This window comes from Oryzias latipes, chromosome 9 (assembly GCF_053564925.1).
Source record: "Oryzias latipes strain Hd-rR chromosome 9, Olatipes_Hd-rR_3.1".
In the NCBI taxonomy this organism is placed as follows: Eukaryota; Metazoa; Chordata; class Actinopteri; order Beloniformes; family Adrianichthyidae; genus Oryzias; species Oryzias latipes.
This window is the reverse complement of record NC_136245.1, coordinates 27,908,073-27,924,502: the sequence shown is the minus strand read 5'-3', so window position 1 is coordinate 27,924,502 and position 16,430 is coordinate 27,908,073. Positions and strand designations below refer to the sequence as shown.

Sequence of the window (16,430 nt, the reverse complement as noted above, 5' to 3'; positions counted from 1 at the left end):
ATCAGGCTGCAAAAATGTGTTGTGAATACTAAAACAGAACTTTCTGCCACAGAAGAACACATTTATGGGGTAAAATTTGTCCATCAGAAAGGGGTGTTTTGTAGAAATTCCTCGCTAGTACCAATGTGGAGAAATGGATCACTGAAATAGCCTTCCCGGAAGTCAGATGGCTGCAGATGATTCACAGCAGATCAGTGACTGAAGAGGCCTGTTTTCTCACAGCCCTGGAACAGTTATTCACACACGCTGTAGTATTATTGCACATCGTAAACATTACCATCCGACTTCTCAATTCACAGTGAATCTGAAACGCAATCCAAAGAAGTAATGAGTCATTCATGAAGGGCTTGTGGATTTCAGATTTCAGACAAAGATGGCTGTTACACTTTTTTGTCACACTTGAATGCTTGAATTGCTGAATAGTATTGATTTGACTCAGCCTAGTTGCAAATGACAGAGCTGTTTGCCATTTAGAAACTGCAGTGCTGGTTAAGGGTTCCTTTCAGCTTTTTGTTACTCTGATGCTGAAAATGTCCTTTATACTGTTTGTATTTCACTTTTTACTTGATGCTCAACAAAAGGCATTTTTCCCCAACTAAAATTTAGAGGTTCTTTTCCCGTTTTTACTGACAACTTTTTTTTATTTTATTCTCATTAATTTCATTTTAGTATTACTCATTTATTCTAAAGGGCAAATTTGTTTTATAGATATGGTTATGTATGAAATTTGTGGAGGTGGAGGCAAAAATAAAAAGTGTGTGGTCTTTTATATTTTGATGACATTCAAACTTATGGAACTTAAACCGTCTGCCTCGTTTATCTAAGTCCTGATTTAAGATTTCTGTCAAACAAAAAATTGACAAAGACTTTGGTTGCTCGAGGTTCCAACGACAGGTCTCAAATTCTTCATCTCTGCTTCTGCATAAATTAAAACGTTTGTGATTTTTTTCTGTGGTCCTAATCCAACCCCGTTCCCATTTTGACTACCTATTGTTGGGATGCGGGACATTTAGACCCAGCGGGAATTTTAACTAGGTACTTCAAAAGACTGATGAAAATTGTGTTGTTTCTATGTGTTCTTGAGAAATTTTTCTCACGATAGAGAGGACATACATAAAGAAAATTAAGCTCACAATTGCATTTCTAATTTTTTTTAATCAAATTTTTGTGTATCAAGTGTAGACAAAAAAATACAGTTTAAAAAAGATTGTATTTGTTACATAGAAAATACACTGTGCAGGCTGCAAGCTCCCTGCTCTGTTCCATTCTGATACAACCACTTGTAGACACCTAGATCTATGTATGTCTATGTTTCCTTGTTCCAGCTGGCATCAGGCTCAAAACTGTACGGATGGATAGCTCCAATAATGCTCACCACTTTGGCTGCACTGCTAATGTTAGGTTGGAGTTGTGAAGGTTTGTAAGCCAGCAGGAGAGCGCATAAACAGGGAGCTTTTAGCAACGAGATGGGAAAGACTCTGCGGCAATGGTCCCGCTCACGAGTTGGAGGCAAATTCCTAATGGATTCCTGCTGCTCTGCAGAAACTATGTCCTAAAAAACAACACAGGTTTTCGATTTTGGCCAAAAACAACATAAGCATAAATAAAAGACCACTGGGGACACTTTTAAAATGGCTCAAAACATTAGCGGAGTGGGTCTCTAAAATGCTGGATGCATACTTTTAGTTTGTGCTCAAATGAAAGTAAATAATGCCACAAACACATTTTTTTTAACGCAGTGGGACTTTTGTTTTATCGCAGATGCAGACATTCCTTCGCTCTGTCCGTTCCCAGACTGCAGGAAACGACCACAGAATGTTTTTTGTGCATCTCGAGAAAAGCTGCATTGTGTTATTGTTGTGGAAACATGAGACTCGGCTAAAATATTTTCGAGGCAAAACAAAAATCCCATGTACCGGTATTTGTGTATATATGCAACAAAGAACATGTGTGACACAAAGACAGGTTATTTACCAAAGTTGCTGCCTCATTTTGTATTTTTCAGAAACAACCTGAGATTTCTAAGACTAATTTAAAAAAATATTTTTAAATATATAAATATATTTTTACTTTTGAGGGCTGCACGGTGGCGCAGTGGTTAGCGCTCTTGCCTCACAGCAAGAAGGCCCCTGGTTCAAGTCCCGGCTGGGGGACCTGAAAAACAGAACATCAATCGGGGACCTTTCTGTGTGGAGTTTGCCGGTTCTCCCTGTGTATGCGTGGGTTTTCTCCGGGGTCTCCGGCTTCCTCCCACCGTCCAAAAACATGCTTCATAGGTTAATTGGCAACTCTAAATTGTCCATAGGTGTGAGGGTGAATGGGTGTGTGATTGTGGACATTCTACCCTGCAACAGACTGGCGAACTGTCCAGGGCATCCCCTGCCTTCGCCCACAAGTGGCCGGGATAGGCTCCGGCAGCCCCGTGACCCCGAAAGGGACAAAACGGAATAGAAAATGAATGATTGAATGTTACTTTTGAATGTTTCAAGTAATTTCAGAGAGCATTGTGGACTTTCTTTATTTAACTGAGGGGTATCAACAATTTTGTCCACCACTGTAAAAGCATTTCCATGTGTTTCTTCAAAATAATTAAAGTGGGCATTTAATTTTCAAACAATTACAAGATGCATCGTTGCCCCTTCTCTTCTTTCCCTGGATTAAATGATGCCATTCTGAAGACACAGGATTAAATGGCAAAGTAATCTCAGGTGTCAGGGTTTATTTCAGCCTGTGTGTGTCTCACCTTCTGCTCTTTTTGTTATAACGTTTTTTTCTACTTGTTTATACATGATATCAACCGGTTACAATTTGAATTCATGTTGGCTAAAAATGACATAATGCTAATTAAAAGACAACTGGGAACACTTATACAATAGATCAAAAGGGGATCGGAGTGAGTCTTCAAAATGCTGGATACACATTCATAACAGAAGAAAGGGTTAAGAAGCAGGGTTATAAAAAGACAAACCAGTTTACATTTGTTCTGTCAGGGTGTTCTCCTTTAGTATAATGCTCTAATGTTAAAAAGGTGATAGAAGGGATGAGAAGAGGGGCACATGGTGTCAGTCTCTGTTCACGGATGTCCTGGTTATTCCAGGGTCAGCTGTTGGACCTGAGTAACCTTATTAGCCTGTGGTAAAGGAGGTTGCTGGATATAGCTTTAAAAAAGAGTGTGATAGAATTGGATTATTATAAAAACGTACTTTCATATTTTTACTTGTGTTTTTCTTGAGACAGTTTTAAAATAATATTTGTGTAAGATTGAGATTTATTCGTAAGAGCAAGTCAGGCAGTCTGCCACAGTTTTTTCTTGGTTTTAATTATTGTGTCAAAGTTTTAATTGACAAGTGACAAATGTACACGAGTGTGTTGAGTCATCATTTCGGAACCAAGGAAAATTCAGAATGACTTGCTTTTCTGTAAATGCTGATGCAGATTTCACAATTCACAACAACCCACAATTTCACAATTCGTATGTTTCGATCAAAGGTTTTCTGAGAATAGAAGTCTAAAATCTGTTTTCTCGCCTAGAAACATTTTTAACCTCTTTTCCAAGTGGTTAGGAATGAGTTTGTTTATATCTCCAGACCTCCTGCTCCACAGCCATGTTTTCCAGCTCCTTCAGAGGAAGTCAGAGGCATTCTCTGTCCAGCTGCGAGATGTAATCTCTCCAACTCGTCTTTGGGTCACTCACAGGTCAATGGAGGAATAATTCTGGAAACACCTTCACTGGAGGGCGTCTTTACCAAATGTCCCAAATACTGTAACTTTTTCACTGGGATGCATAAAAACAAATTACAAACTCCTTCAGTATTTTAATCCCAGATGTGAAAAAGATCAGCAGCTCCCAGCAAACTGGACTCACTAGGGAGTCTCCATCTGTTAACCATTTTATTGTTGTTGAATTTTAAACATAATCAAAACTTAGCAAATTTCAAAAAATGCACATGTGACTGTCTTGTACCCCATCACAAACATTCTTGATTTGATTCCCACGCATTAAAGAGATGAAGAAAAGCTGGTTATTTTTTCTTAAACCTTTGGCACAACATTAGTGCCCTATCTAACACCCTGGTATATGCTTTACTTTAGGAAATGGAGAACTTTTAGACCACTAGTAGGAATTCTTTATCGTCTCCCTTTTTTCTCCTGCCTGGACCACACATGTCATTTAGTAGCCCAGGCTGATAGTCTTCAAACTGTACTTGATATTCCACTGGCACGACACCTAAAACTGTTCAACATCATGTTTAGGGACACATTGAAATCCCAGACAAACCCTGGGATCCTGCTGCTGTAGAGATGATGTTCTCAATGACCCATATCATAGTCAAACATCTCTAGAATCTTCCAACCATTTTTTTGAAGCTTGCATGAGTTTAGGCACGTTTGCACTTTAGACAGACATTTAGATTATTTTTTAAAGAATTAGATGGAATTAACAGAATCAACAGTGGGGTTATGGTTTTCCTTTTATGATTTAGATAAGGTATATTATATATGGAAAATGCATATCATAATTTTCACAACTAGAATTGGATAGATGATTTTATTCAGCCCAATTAAAAATTTGATTACTACAAATGTAGTTTTATCCATTGTAAAAGCGTTCCCAGTGGTTTTTTGATTGTGCAGTTTTTAGCCCAAAAGAAAAGAAAAAAAAAACCTATGTCGTCTTTTAAGACATATTTTTTGCAGACCGGCAGGAATCTATCAGAAATTCAATTCAATTCAATTTTTTTAGACAGCTCAATATGACAACAATAGTCATCTCACTGGCCTTCATACTGGTAATTGTATAGTAAACATAAAATCAAATTTTTTATATATTGATGATATATATGATTATATATGATGATAAATCTTATATAAATATAAAAAATTCACGTCTGAGTTGTGGGTGGGATAGTTGGTGTCAAAGTAAGCCTATGCTGATATCCCATTATTCCTTTGTTTACTCTTTCCTGCTAGCTTACAGCCCCTCACAACCCCAAGCTAACATTACTGTAGCAAGAAAAAAAATGGCGAGCAATATTGATGCTATCAAGCCGTACAGTTTTGAATCAGTTCGAAGCTCAGATGAGGAAAAAAAAAGACATTAATGGATCAATTTGTCTGCAAGTGGATGCATCAGAATGAAGCAGAGCCCGTTACAGTTGCTGTGTCACAACTGAGAACGTTTTTCGAATGGCGTTTTTAATCTGCGCCTCATTCGCCACAATTTCGATAAAGAAATACACAAAAACACAGTTTGAAGCTTAAATTATTTTGTATATGTCATCCATTATGACAGAAATTCCAGAGGAACCATTTTTTTTATCTGCAGTATTTTAAACATGTTTCCATTGGACTTTTAATTATGGTAATGCAGTTTTTAGCCAAACTTTCTTGAGAGCGGCTGTAGTTGATTAGAAATTTGCGTCTGTGTTGTGGGCAGGACTGAAAGCTAGAATCAGGGAGTTTGCAGCCCGCCCAACGTAGTTTCCACGTCACAAATAAGCTTTTTCCTAAATGCATTTGTTTTCCGTCTGCTGCTGATTCACAATGATTTAAATAAAGAAATACTCCAAAGTGCAATTTTGAGCTACATCCTCCATCATTTGAAAAATGCTCTAAGAACATGGTAAAAACGCCAAAAGCACAATTTTCATCGGAATGGGCTTTTAACACAATCTCAGAAGCTCATTCCAATGACAGCAACCCATACTGGTGCACTTTGTATGAATGTATGTACAAGTGTATTTGGTTTTGTGTGCTTGTTGCTGCTTGCCAGGGCAGGGCTTCCTGTCCCTGTGATTGCTTCCCTGCCAGAGCAACCTTTGGTCTCTTTTGCTTTGCCACCTGGACTGTCAGCCTGCAAACCTGGCGCCATCTCCTCTCCTTTTACCTCCCCTCCCCACATCCCGTCTGGTCTGACATTATCTTGTTCTCTTAATCTCTGTGATCCTTGTTTTTCTGTCTCCTCCTGGTTCTTTTCATAAATGATTGTCTCCCATTCTTCTTTTTCCCGTCAGCCTTAATTTCTTTTTCTGTTTAATCTGGCCAGACTGGCACAGTCACTAACTCTCTATGCTCAATAAAATGATCCATTGCTGTTTCATTCAGTGATTCAGAGGATTAAAATTCAAACGTAGTAATAAAAACAGTTTTAAGCCCGGCTCTGTGATGCACATGTTTCTGCATTTGTTTTTATAATCATTAATTTTTTCCACTCCAGTTATTACAGGAAAAGCTGGTGTGTTTGATGTCTCAGTGAGCCTTGATGCCGTGCAAATTAATTGAGTCATATGCAGTGGATTGAATCCGACTGATGTCTGCAACAAGGCCGGAGCTATAAAAAGCCCAGATGGATGGAGCTTGTTGTAAATTGTATTTTACTTAATGAGTAATCTCAATTAGGAGCATGTCCTGTTTTGAACCACTAAAGTGCATGGGGGTGTAATGTGTGTAGAAAATCAGCCACAGTACAGGAAATGGAAATAATTAAAATATACACCTTTTGTGGCATGAGAATGCTAGAACAAGAAGGTTACCATGTGAAAATGAAGAAACAAGTAAGGTGGTGTTTGCATTTCATTTTATGGACCAGATTTTGCAATGTTCCAAAATAGGAAGTACCCGCTGGTTCCAAGAAGCCAAAATCCCTTTGACTTTTACTGAGAAATAAACAGCTAATACTCATTCATTATATGGTCAGAATAACCATTCTTGCTCTGCTACTTTTTTCACATGTTCTTACTAACGCTAATTTTTTTTGTAGTGCAAGTAATCCAAGTTATAAACTGACCAATCAAATGCCTCAATAAAAGTGTGTAGTATCACATTGAACATTCAAAACATTTGACAATTCTCCCGAAACCACTTTTAAGTGGTAGGGGTAAGGCTTTCCAGCTCAGTGGCCTTTTGGTGGTGTGACTGCCCTGAGACTGGAAGGTCGTGAGTTCATTTCACTGGAGCTGGAAGTAAACCATTTTCAATGCATGGCATCACACTCACTCGGTCCAGCTTTTATATACAATCAAAGGCTTAGACAAGTGGCCAACCAGTCACAAATTTTAGCTTTTTTTTTTTATAGCTAACCGATGAAAACCATATCATTAGTTTTTTCATGAGGGCAGTGCAGGTTGTAAAACACTTAAAAAGTCAATATTTTTTAGTAGGATTAGTAAAGTACCAAAAAAATACAAACCCAGATACTGGTAGCTAAATGAAACACAAGTCACACAGGAAAACAAACAAGTTAAACTGTTAACAAAACAAACTTGCATATTAGCCAAAAAAAGTGCTTTTCATTCTAAGCAGTGCTACAATTATCTTTAGTTTGGCCTGTTGCATAAATATATGCAGCCTCCATAGATAAACTAATAGAACATATAAGGGGAACTGCACTTTAGCATTTTCCTTGGTGTTGGCAATAAACCAAAACTGCTTTGTGTCAACACAGTCTTGTTAGTTTGCTCTTAGTTGTGCTTTTATAATGATACTAAAACCAAAAAATATGTTTATATTCTTGGATTTTGAAATAAAAATATAAAAACTGTGAATGCTGATAATTGTCTGCAGGCAAGAGCTTTTGATCAAAAAACTCATCTGCAGTTAACCTTAGACACACCAAGAGCCTAAATCAACTTTGCATGAGACTCATCACGCCGTTTGACAGTTGCTGTCTGCTGTGGATGCATGACCTGAAAGCTTAAAGACCACATGCTGGTGCGTGTTTGCCCAGTGCACCAAACAAGATTTCCCAATTAGGGACAACAGGGAGCACATGCTGGTGTGTGAGAGCTGATACTGGGCTTTGGAGATATAAATAGGACCACCCTGCAGTTGGGCTTCTACCAGTTGGTGTGATAAGTATCTAAGAGTTATGTAAGACCTAGTCTGTAGATTTTAATTTATTGGTTTGTTCTAAAATCCATCCCCTCTCTCTTCCTCTTTTTTTTTTCTAATGTAATACTTTTTTTCTTAACAGTGACGTGTGGGTTGGCAGTGGTGGTTACAATGAAACTACATTTGGCTCTGCTCCCAGTAGGCTTTAGCCAGCATGCTGCTCTCGTTCTGCAAGCTGTCCCATTTCTGTGTCTCGGCATTTGGTGGGAATAGCATACCACAGCATTCCCTAAGGTTAAATTTGGATTCTGCTACAAACAGGCTAAATGTGATGACGTTTACCATAAGGTTATTTAAACCCACAATATAAATTCCCTTGAAATTCACAGATAGCACTTTATTTCTTCATGATTTAGGTAGAACAGTTCACAATAGAAGAAAAATGTATGAGTTTATGGATTTGGTGTTTAACGTATGCAGTAAGTTAAATTCAAACAATTTTTTTTTTCATTTTAGAAAGTCTTTAGCACTGTAACATGCAACTAAAGTAGTGCTTTCTGATTGTTATGCTTAACAAATAAGTCATAAGAACAAACACAGAAGTCTACAAGTACATTTTTTAACTCTGTTCTTTTGTGTGTGCCAAAATATGGAATATATCCAAAACATATAGTTTTTAACATTTGACTGTTTTTTTTTTCTTTGCCCTTTTTGAGGAGTGTTTTGTCATTTGACTTATGAAAATAGTTGTTAGTCAGTGATGTTTAATTTCATTAGGGTGGACGAAATAAGCAAAGAAAGCAATCAGTGTGCAGGGTAAATGCTTCTAAGAGAATGTTGGCACTGGAGATAAAGAGAAGGGAGAAAGAAATGAGCTAGGAGAAGGAAATGGAGAGACACGAGTGTTGGCTCTGTTCAGCGCAGAAGTATTCTCCATTTTCAGCACAGCCGATTTAGGCTTTCCTATGTCATCACCAACTAAAAGCAGTGAAACAATAGTTTATAATAGGTATAATATTATTGTTTCACTCCCATAATAGTGAAACAATAATATTGTAACAAAAGTTCAGTGTAGAGTTCAGGGTAGTAGAGTTCCTAGACAAGAGTAGAGAAAGAAGAAACAACATAGTTTTAGGGCTCTTGTGTTTCCCTTTGGCCGTCAATCGAGGTGAAAGAGAAGGAAGGGTGAATCCACGTACATCTGGAGATCTTCACAGCAGACGAGGAAGATGTTGGATGCTGAAAAGAACCCTGGGAACAGAGATGACCAAACCCCCAGAGGGATCTGGCAGGAGGAAGCGCGTCTGTATGTGCGCGTATGTGCATGTTCTGAAGTCAGTCAGTGCTGAGTCATGGCTGTGCTGGCCAGCCAGATAGAAAGAGCTTCTAGGGGGGGCCATCTGGGGAAGGGGGGACACAAGGTGCGTGCACTGAGCATGCTCTGAAAAGCACAGGAAGAGAATTAGTTGTTGTGATAGGACACATGCAGGAACTGTGGTGACGCAACATTTAGTGAAGCCAACTTTCACGGCTTTTCTGATGTACGTGTTTCCTGCGTGTGTGATGGTCTTCCAGATGAAAACTCAGCCTTGTTGCAAGAGTCGATCCCAAGTGGAACTTTTTTCCCCTATGCATTATAGCTCAGATCATAGAAAAGTCTGAGCTATCTATTAGATAGGAAATCATATAAGGTCCCTGTTTGGCAAGACCACAACGCCCCCCCCCCCCCCCCCCCCCATTTTTGGTATTTACTGTGAACTGTTGGACCACAGTCTTACACTCCCCCCTCCCTACTGATGCACACACACCCGTATGCACGCACATTTTAATTTCCTGCATTTAGAATAGACCTTTCTGCTGCAATGGATGAAGATGGTATGTACTTACAGCCCATAAAGAGCATCAACAACAATCAATCTTTGCTTATACTTCAGTAGTTCACTCGCTTAGTAGACAAGAGCTAGTTTAAGACATTTAGTAATTATGTGTTAGAATTAATAGGAGTATTCAGAAAAAAAATGTTTGAAATTTTTTTTATCAAGTTTTTACAGACCTAGTCTAATTAAAATAGTGTTTTTGGTGCTTTTAATATGTTCTTTTCAGCATTTTTCTCATGAAGGAGGACATATATGAAGGAAATTAAGCTTATAATTGTGTTTCTGAGTATGTCTTTATTCAAATAGTTGTGAATCAGGAGCAGATTTGCCATTTGAAAAAGCCAGTTGCAGTGGTTTGCTGATGCAGAGGGCGGGCCACAAGAAAAAGCTCCATGCACATCTTTGTTTTCCTTTTCTGAGCCGGCATGTGGCTTTAACCTATATGGCTGGGTTGCTCCAGCATTGCTCACCATTTTTCTTTCTCTGTTAATGTTGGGTTGGGGGTGTGAGGAGCTATAAAAAATTGAGAGAGTCTAAACAAAGGAATGATGGGAAGTCAGAGCAGGCTTACTCAGCTCCAACAGTCCTACCCATACTTTAAAGGCAAATTTCTAATAAACTAATGCCACTCTGTAGAAACTTTGTCCTAGAAAACGACACGTTCTTAAATTTCAGCTAAAAATAGCATAATCATAATTAAAAGAGCATAGAGAACACTTCTAAAATAGCTCATATAATGATTGGAGTGGAACTTTAAAAAAAACTGTTTGTGTTAACTGCTTCGTATTTTACACAGCAAGATTTTGAACAATTTGACTAACTTTAGTATGATTTAACATGAATTTGAAAAGTGATTAATATGAACTGGTTTGGTAACATAAAAAGCTGACATTTAAATCAAATCAGACAACATGACCTACATGTCAGACTTGCATCAGAAAACTGGACTTTTGTGTACTTGTGTTGAAACTCCTTAGCAGGTCTTTCCTTGGTCCAATACCACTTTTAAAATATTCAGTTAATTCTGCTGACTCAAATAAAAGTTATCAAGCTCTGAATTTTATTTAGTTTTGTTTTAAATGAGTTTTACCATTATTTTAAAGCCAACAACAAGGTTTTCAGCTTAAGATAAAAGTGTCCTGCACTAAGAAGGACACTTGATAAGCTGGAAAATAACAATGTAGTTTTCATTCAGTAGATTAAGTAGTATGTTTAAGAATGATGTCACAAGCACACCAGACTAGGCATGAAATATGTCTGATTGAAGAATTTGGTAACCATCGTTTCTTTAGTGCATCATTCACTCGGTCTGTCTGATATTGTGGTTTAACTAACCTCAGCTTAACTTCAAAACCCCCTTAAAACATCATTATAATGCCAATGCTTGAATATACAAAAAAAAGAGGAAAATTAGGTTGGAAATGTTGACATGAATGTTAAAATTGTTATAGCTTACTATCACAATTTTAACATTCATGTCAACATTTCCAACCTAATTTGGAGCAATAATTAAAGAAAAAAGTCAAATACAATCTTTTGTTTTTATTTTTAAATCGATTTTCTTACTTTAAAATCTTTGTTTTTAGCTTGATTTAATCCCCAAAATGTCTCCTAAATATTTTCTTTTGAGTTAGATGTTGACTTTCTTATCCTACTTTCTTATCCATGGAGATTATCTAGAATGCATTGACTTCCTATTGTTTTCTGTCAGCAGTGAGTTATTTATAACTGATATTTCAAGACCCACTCTGAAGAAAATTGTGTTTTTAACATGTTCTGACATTTTTCTGATGATGGGGTACACATATTGAGAAAATTAAGTTAAAAATTGCATTTCTGCGTATTTCTTTGTTCAAATCGTTGTGAATCAGGAGCAGATGAAAACATTCCATTTAAAAAAGATCGTATTTGTTATGTAGAAAATATGAAGGGCAGACGAGCCTCTGATGCGGCCACTGGTAGACAAATAGATCCATATGCGTCTCTGTTTTCCTCGTCCGAGCTGAAATCTGGTTCACAACTGTACGACGGAATATCTCCAGTATTGCTCACCATTTTTGTTTCACCGGTAATGCTGTGTTGGTAGTGTGTGAGGGGCTGTAAGCTAATGGGAGAGTGTAAACGGAGAGCTCTCAGCAAAGGTTGGCACTCTGCATTAACACTCACACCCACAACTCAGAGGCAAGTTTGGGACAAACTACTGCTGCTCTGCAGAAACTATGACCTAGAAAATGACAGAGGCTTTTTGATTTTAGGTTTAAAACAGGGTAATCATAATTAAAAGGTCACAGGAAACGATTTTACAATAGATCAAAAGATGATTGGAGTGGGACTTGAACACTTTGAATTAATCAAAGTTCAACTTTTGACTATTATGTCTCAGTGATTGAATTCTTTAAACGTAGAACTAGCTCGATCTGTACAGTTCTCTAGCTTCATAAATCTTGGTTTTGCACAACACCAAGATTTTATTGACCTTAAAGCAGTATGATATTTGTTCTTCATGTCGTTTATTTTTTTGCTTTAGTGTCTTTTTTTTATTATTATCAAAAAAGAACTACTCTCAGAAACTCATTTATCCTGGTTTCTTTCTTTTGTTTTTTCAGAAGTGACTCTCATCCAATTTGGTTACTGCAATGAATGGTAACACTATCCATCCAGTCAACACCACTTTAGCGGAAGGTCCAAGTGTAGCAGCGCCCCCGAGAGGCTGGAGGGAGTTCTGCGAGCTACATGCCTTTGCCACGGCCCGGCAACTGGCCGGACATTACCGGAGTTTTGCTAGAGAACGTCCGCAACATGACGTGGTCCCACCAGAAGCTTTTTCCAAGCAGTTCAGCGACCTTTTTCAGCAACACTTCTGCTGCGAAGTTGACAAGGATAGCCTTCCATTTAGCCCGAATACACAATGCTCTGCCATTTTGGGCAGTGCTGCTTCCACATCTTCTCTGGGCTCAGCTCTTCCATCACACACCGTGATCAGCCGATTTCGTATCACAAATTCACCTGAAACACAGGACTATCGAGAGGCAGGCCGCCCAAGTGGAGGAACGGCTCTGCTATCACTCACACCAAAAGTGGAGTCAGTGGTGTGGAGTCGGGAGCAGGAACAGCCGTTGAGATGTGCTGCAGGAAGCACCTTCACCGGATCACGAAGTATCAGTAGCACAACACCGCTGATCCGTAGCCATAGCAACGAAGAGATCTCCACTACTGATAGGCATCAGGTGTCTGAGCATTACTCCTCTGACTCATTGGCATCAAGCCCAGGACGTGCCAACGTCACTCATTTCTCTTTCACCCAAATCCAGCAGACTGTAAGACATTTTTTTAAGAAAAGACCAATTCTCAGCCCCCGCTCTTCTCAGGACCTGTCTCCTAGCAACCCCAACAACAACAACAATCCCACAATCCTTGGTGACAGAGTTAGTGGAATTTCCTCCGCTACCGAGGGAGTGTCATCTTCATCCACCTCTTCCCTCTCGTCCTCCTGCCAGAACTTTGAGGTCACACCCCAAGCCAACTCACAACGGGCCGGAGTGTTCTGTCAGTTCCTCGATGGATTGAGCTGGTTACGCAGCAGGAGCATGAGGCAAAGGAGGTCAGAAGTAAGGGGCTGCTGTAAGGAGGGCCAGCTCAAGTACTTGGTGGTGGATGACACTATCTCAGACTCTCAGCCCCACTGGCAACGGTGCCGCCTGCTGGTCAGGAGGATCAGGGACTCTCCAAGTGGAGGCGTAAGAGGAGGCGAGAGATATCAGTTGGAGCTCTATGATCCTCCAAAGGTAAAAGCATGTCTTTACATACACTGTATAACAATTATAAACAGGCATTGGTGATTTTGTTTTTATACTGTTACTCTTTTAAGATGTGGGATTTTATTTGCACTTCTTGTTGTTTTCACCTTTTTGCTGCAGTAAATCAGCTTTTCTTGATTGGTAAAGGTGGTTTGGCAGAGAGTTTTATGCCTGATGCCCTTCCCTGACACAACCCTGTATTTTATCTGGGCTACATAGAAGCTCATTAGCCCCATAGGAAACAGACCCTAGTCCTACATGCAGCCATATCATTTTGATTGCAATTCCTTTTCTAAAATATTTAAAAAGACTTGTATTTCTGGAGATTTCCGTTGTTCACATGGCCTTGACTTGGTCCTCAATTTAATTCATTAAGTCACAGTAGCAAAGCAATAGGTTAAGCATATTTTCTTAAAAATTCTCTCAATGGTGTTAAAAGTTGCGTTTTCTAGGTTTGCAGAAGTTGTCGCTAATCTCAAGGGTGTAAAATGTTTGTAATGTGTGATAGTAGTGTCTGGGAAAATCAAAGTAAAACTGAATATAAGCATTGACTTTGCAGATTAGCAGAAATGTCAGATTGGAAGTTATTCTCATAATTTTTTTGTTGGAGAAAGTCACATAACTGACACTGTGATTTTCTCTTTTTGAAAACATCTCAAATGGGAATATCTCTAAAAACAGTTTTTTACCCAACAGCATGATATTTTTAGGCTTTGGTTGGAAAAAAAAGTAGATTTTGTTTAGAAGGTTTCAGCATGGCAAGCATGATATTTTAAAAAAAAACTCCAAAGTATCTTTCTTTTGTGTGACTGAGGTGTTTTTGTTCCTTCTTTGAGGTGATCATTTTTTGTGTCGATTCTCCTCTCAGTTTAGGTGTAGCTTGGTTTCACAGGGGTGTTCTTGGGGTTGGGTATCTGCAGTTCTCAAAAGGCTCTTTTACTTCTCAGAACTGTGCACTTCACTGAGCCATTTAACATCTGGCAGGTTCCTCTTCTTGTGTTTCATATCTGTGTGAGATAAGTCTGCAGATCTGTTGGTGTCACTGAGACTGGCAGCCCACAGAAGCCTTTGAAGGATTTTGTCAGTTTGCCAAACATTGCTACAAACTCTGAATTCAAGTGAACACAAGCATAAAAGCTTGAAGTTGCCGCCACCTTTTTTTTGTAGCAGCTAAATTGATGGGGGGGGGGGGGGGGGGGGGTTCCCCAACTTTCTTTTTAAATCCTCTTTATTCTGTATGGTAACGACATAAATGGTATTTTGTCGGGCTGTATAGGTGCAGAGTGCTGCATAACAAAACGAGACAAAAGCTTTGTGACATTCGGGTCCACTTAAAACTGCTGGTTATTCAGGTGGTTTACTTGTCATGCAGGATTTTAATTTAAAAACAGCAGTTCATGAGCATTCTGAGACCTTATTGGTTCAGTTTAATGCATAAAAGCAGTTTATTAGAAACAAATCCAAATGTTATGGCTGCTTTGTTGCAGTGTTGAGATTCAGTGATTTATACACTGATTTCCCTGAAGAAATGTTCAGATCATTGGCTTCTTAACTCGGGTTGGGAATGCTTGAGTACAATGTAGTTTTTTCTTTTTCATTTTGTTAGTACTGGTTATGTAAAATGCATGTTTTGAAAATTGATATATTTTGTGTTCTTCCGGTTTAACATCTTTCTACTATGATGCATCACAGAATCAGTTGCATTCATGCCTTCTTTTACAGTTTGGTGTCTAGATATACCTCCCACACAATTTCCTGTTTGTTTGGGGTTTTCTTTAGCCAGGCTGCACATCTCTACATTTACTTCTTAATTAGAACATCCACTCCAAAAAAAAAAAAAAAAAAAAAAAGAAGATAAACAATTTTAGGCCAAATAGCATTTTCACAATAACAATTTTGAACAAATGTTATCTGGCCTTTAAACCAGCAGGAATTGCTAAAATCTAGTAAACACATAAAGAGTCCTATAAAAACAGTTGTATTGCTTTTTTACATTTTTATTTCAGTCTCATAAATTCCTCAGACATCTGCAACATAACTCACATAGATACACCTGTATATATATATACTGTGGTGCTTTTGTTAGCCAACCTCATTGGTTGGCCAATGGTTTCTCTCATTGGTGTGTGTGTGCTTAATCTTCCTTGGACACATGCAAAGGCTCCTGGGAATGGCCTTAAAAGGAAGGAAAGTGCTAGAGCTGCATGCTTATGTTTAAGCATACACATAAAAAAAGCGTTCACACCCTAAAAGAAGATATTCATACACTGTAGTTTATATAACAGTTGTACTTTTTCTTGGGATTAATCTAAAAATAGTTTTAATTCATGTAGTTTATGTGTGTCAGTGAATTAACATATGTGTGCAATCTAAACGTATCTTAAAATAAGAATGGATGTGCAGTGCTGCACTGTGCGCTTTCTATTTATAAATATTATTGGGTTTGTCTGCATGTGTGGGAAATAGAAGTTTAATATCAGTGAACTCATTTAGTACAAAGGAGCAAGCTGCATGGAAACTGATAATGCTTTTGCGTGAGAAAGATGCAGTCAGGGCGCAGCTGCAAGTTCCTGAGTGTATGTGTTAGAAACGCAATACAAGCTATTAAGCACCATGCATTATCATTTACTATTTTTGAAATCCTTGTGACTCTTAATTTAATTAAAGGTTTTGTAGCAACACACTCACATGGTCACCTCTGTGAAAGATGCTATTTTTTTAAGGAAAAATCTTGTCATGTGCAGGTTTTATTCTGCAATTGGTAACCATGGGCCACTGCAGGGGAGGTTTCACTTCTGTGTAATCTGAACATGTGAACAGCTTCACATCTCAAATGTTGGATCATCACATATTTCAGTATTTAACATTTTAACATAAAGATGATTATGGTCATGCTGTCCACTGTATTGATTTCCAAATAAATTCA

General features: G+C 38.4%; 1 protein-coding gene across 3 annotated transcripts in view; it reads left to right on the top strand.

Annotated features, from left to right (window-relative positions):
* sh2b3 (SH2B adaptor protein 3) overlaps positions 1–16,430 on the top strand; it is a 42,825-nt gene that overhangs the window by 3,733 nt on the left and 22,662 nt on the right. Inside the window, exon 2 of one of the 3 annotated variants that reach the window (XM_004072291.5) lies at positions 12,314–13,492. The exons of 1 other annotated variant lie outside the window; for it this stretch is intronic. In XM_004072291.5, the coding sequence (XP_004072339.2) occupies positions 12,344–13,492 (1,149 nt within the window). In that variant the 5' untranslated portion in view covers positions 12,314–12,343. The remainder of the gene's footprint in view (positions 1–12,313; positions 13,493–16,430) is intronic. One more of the 3 variants, XM_020705786.3, reaches the window with a different exon arrangement.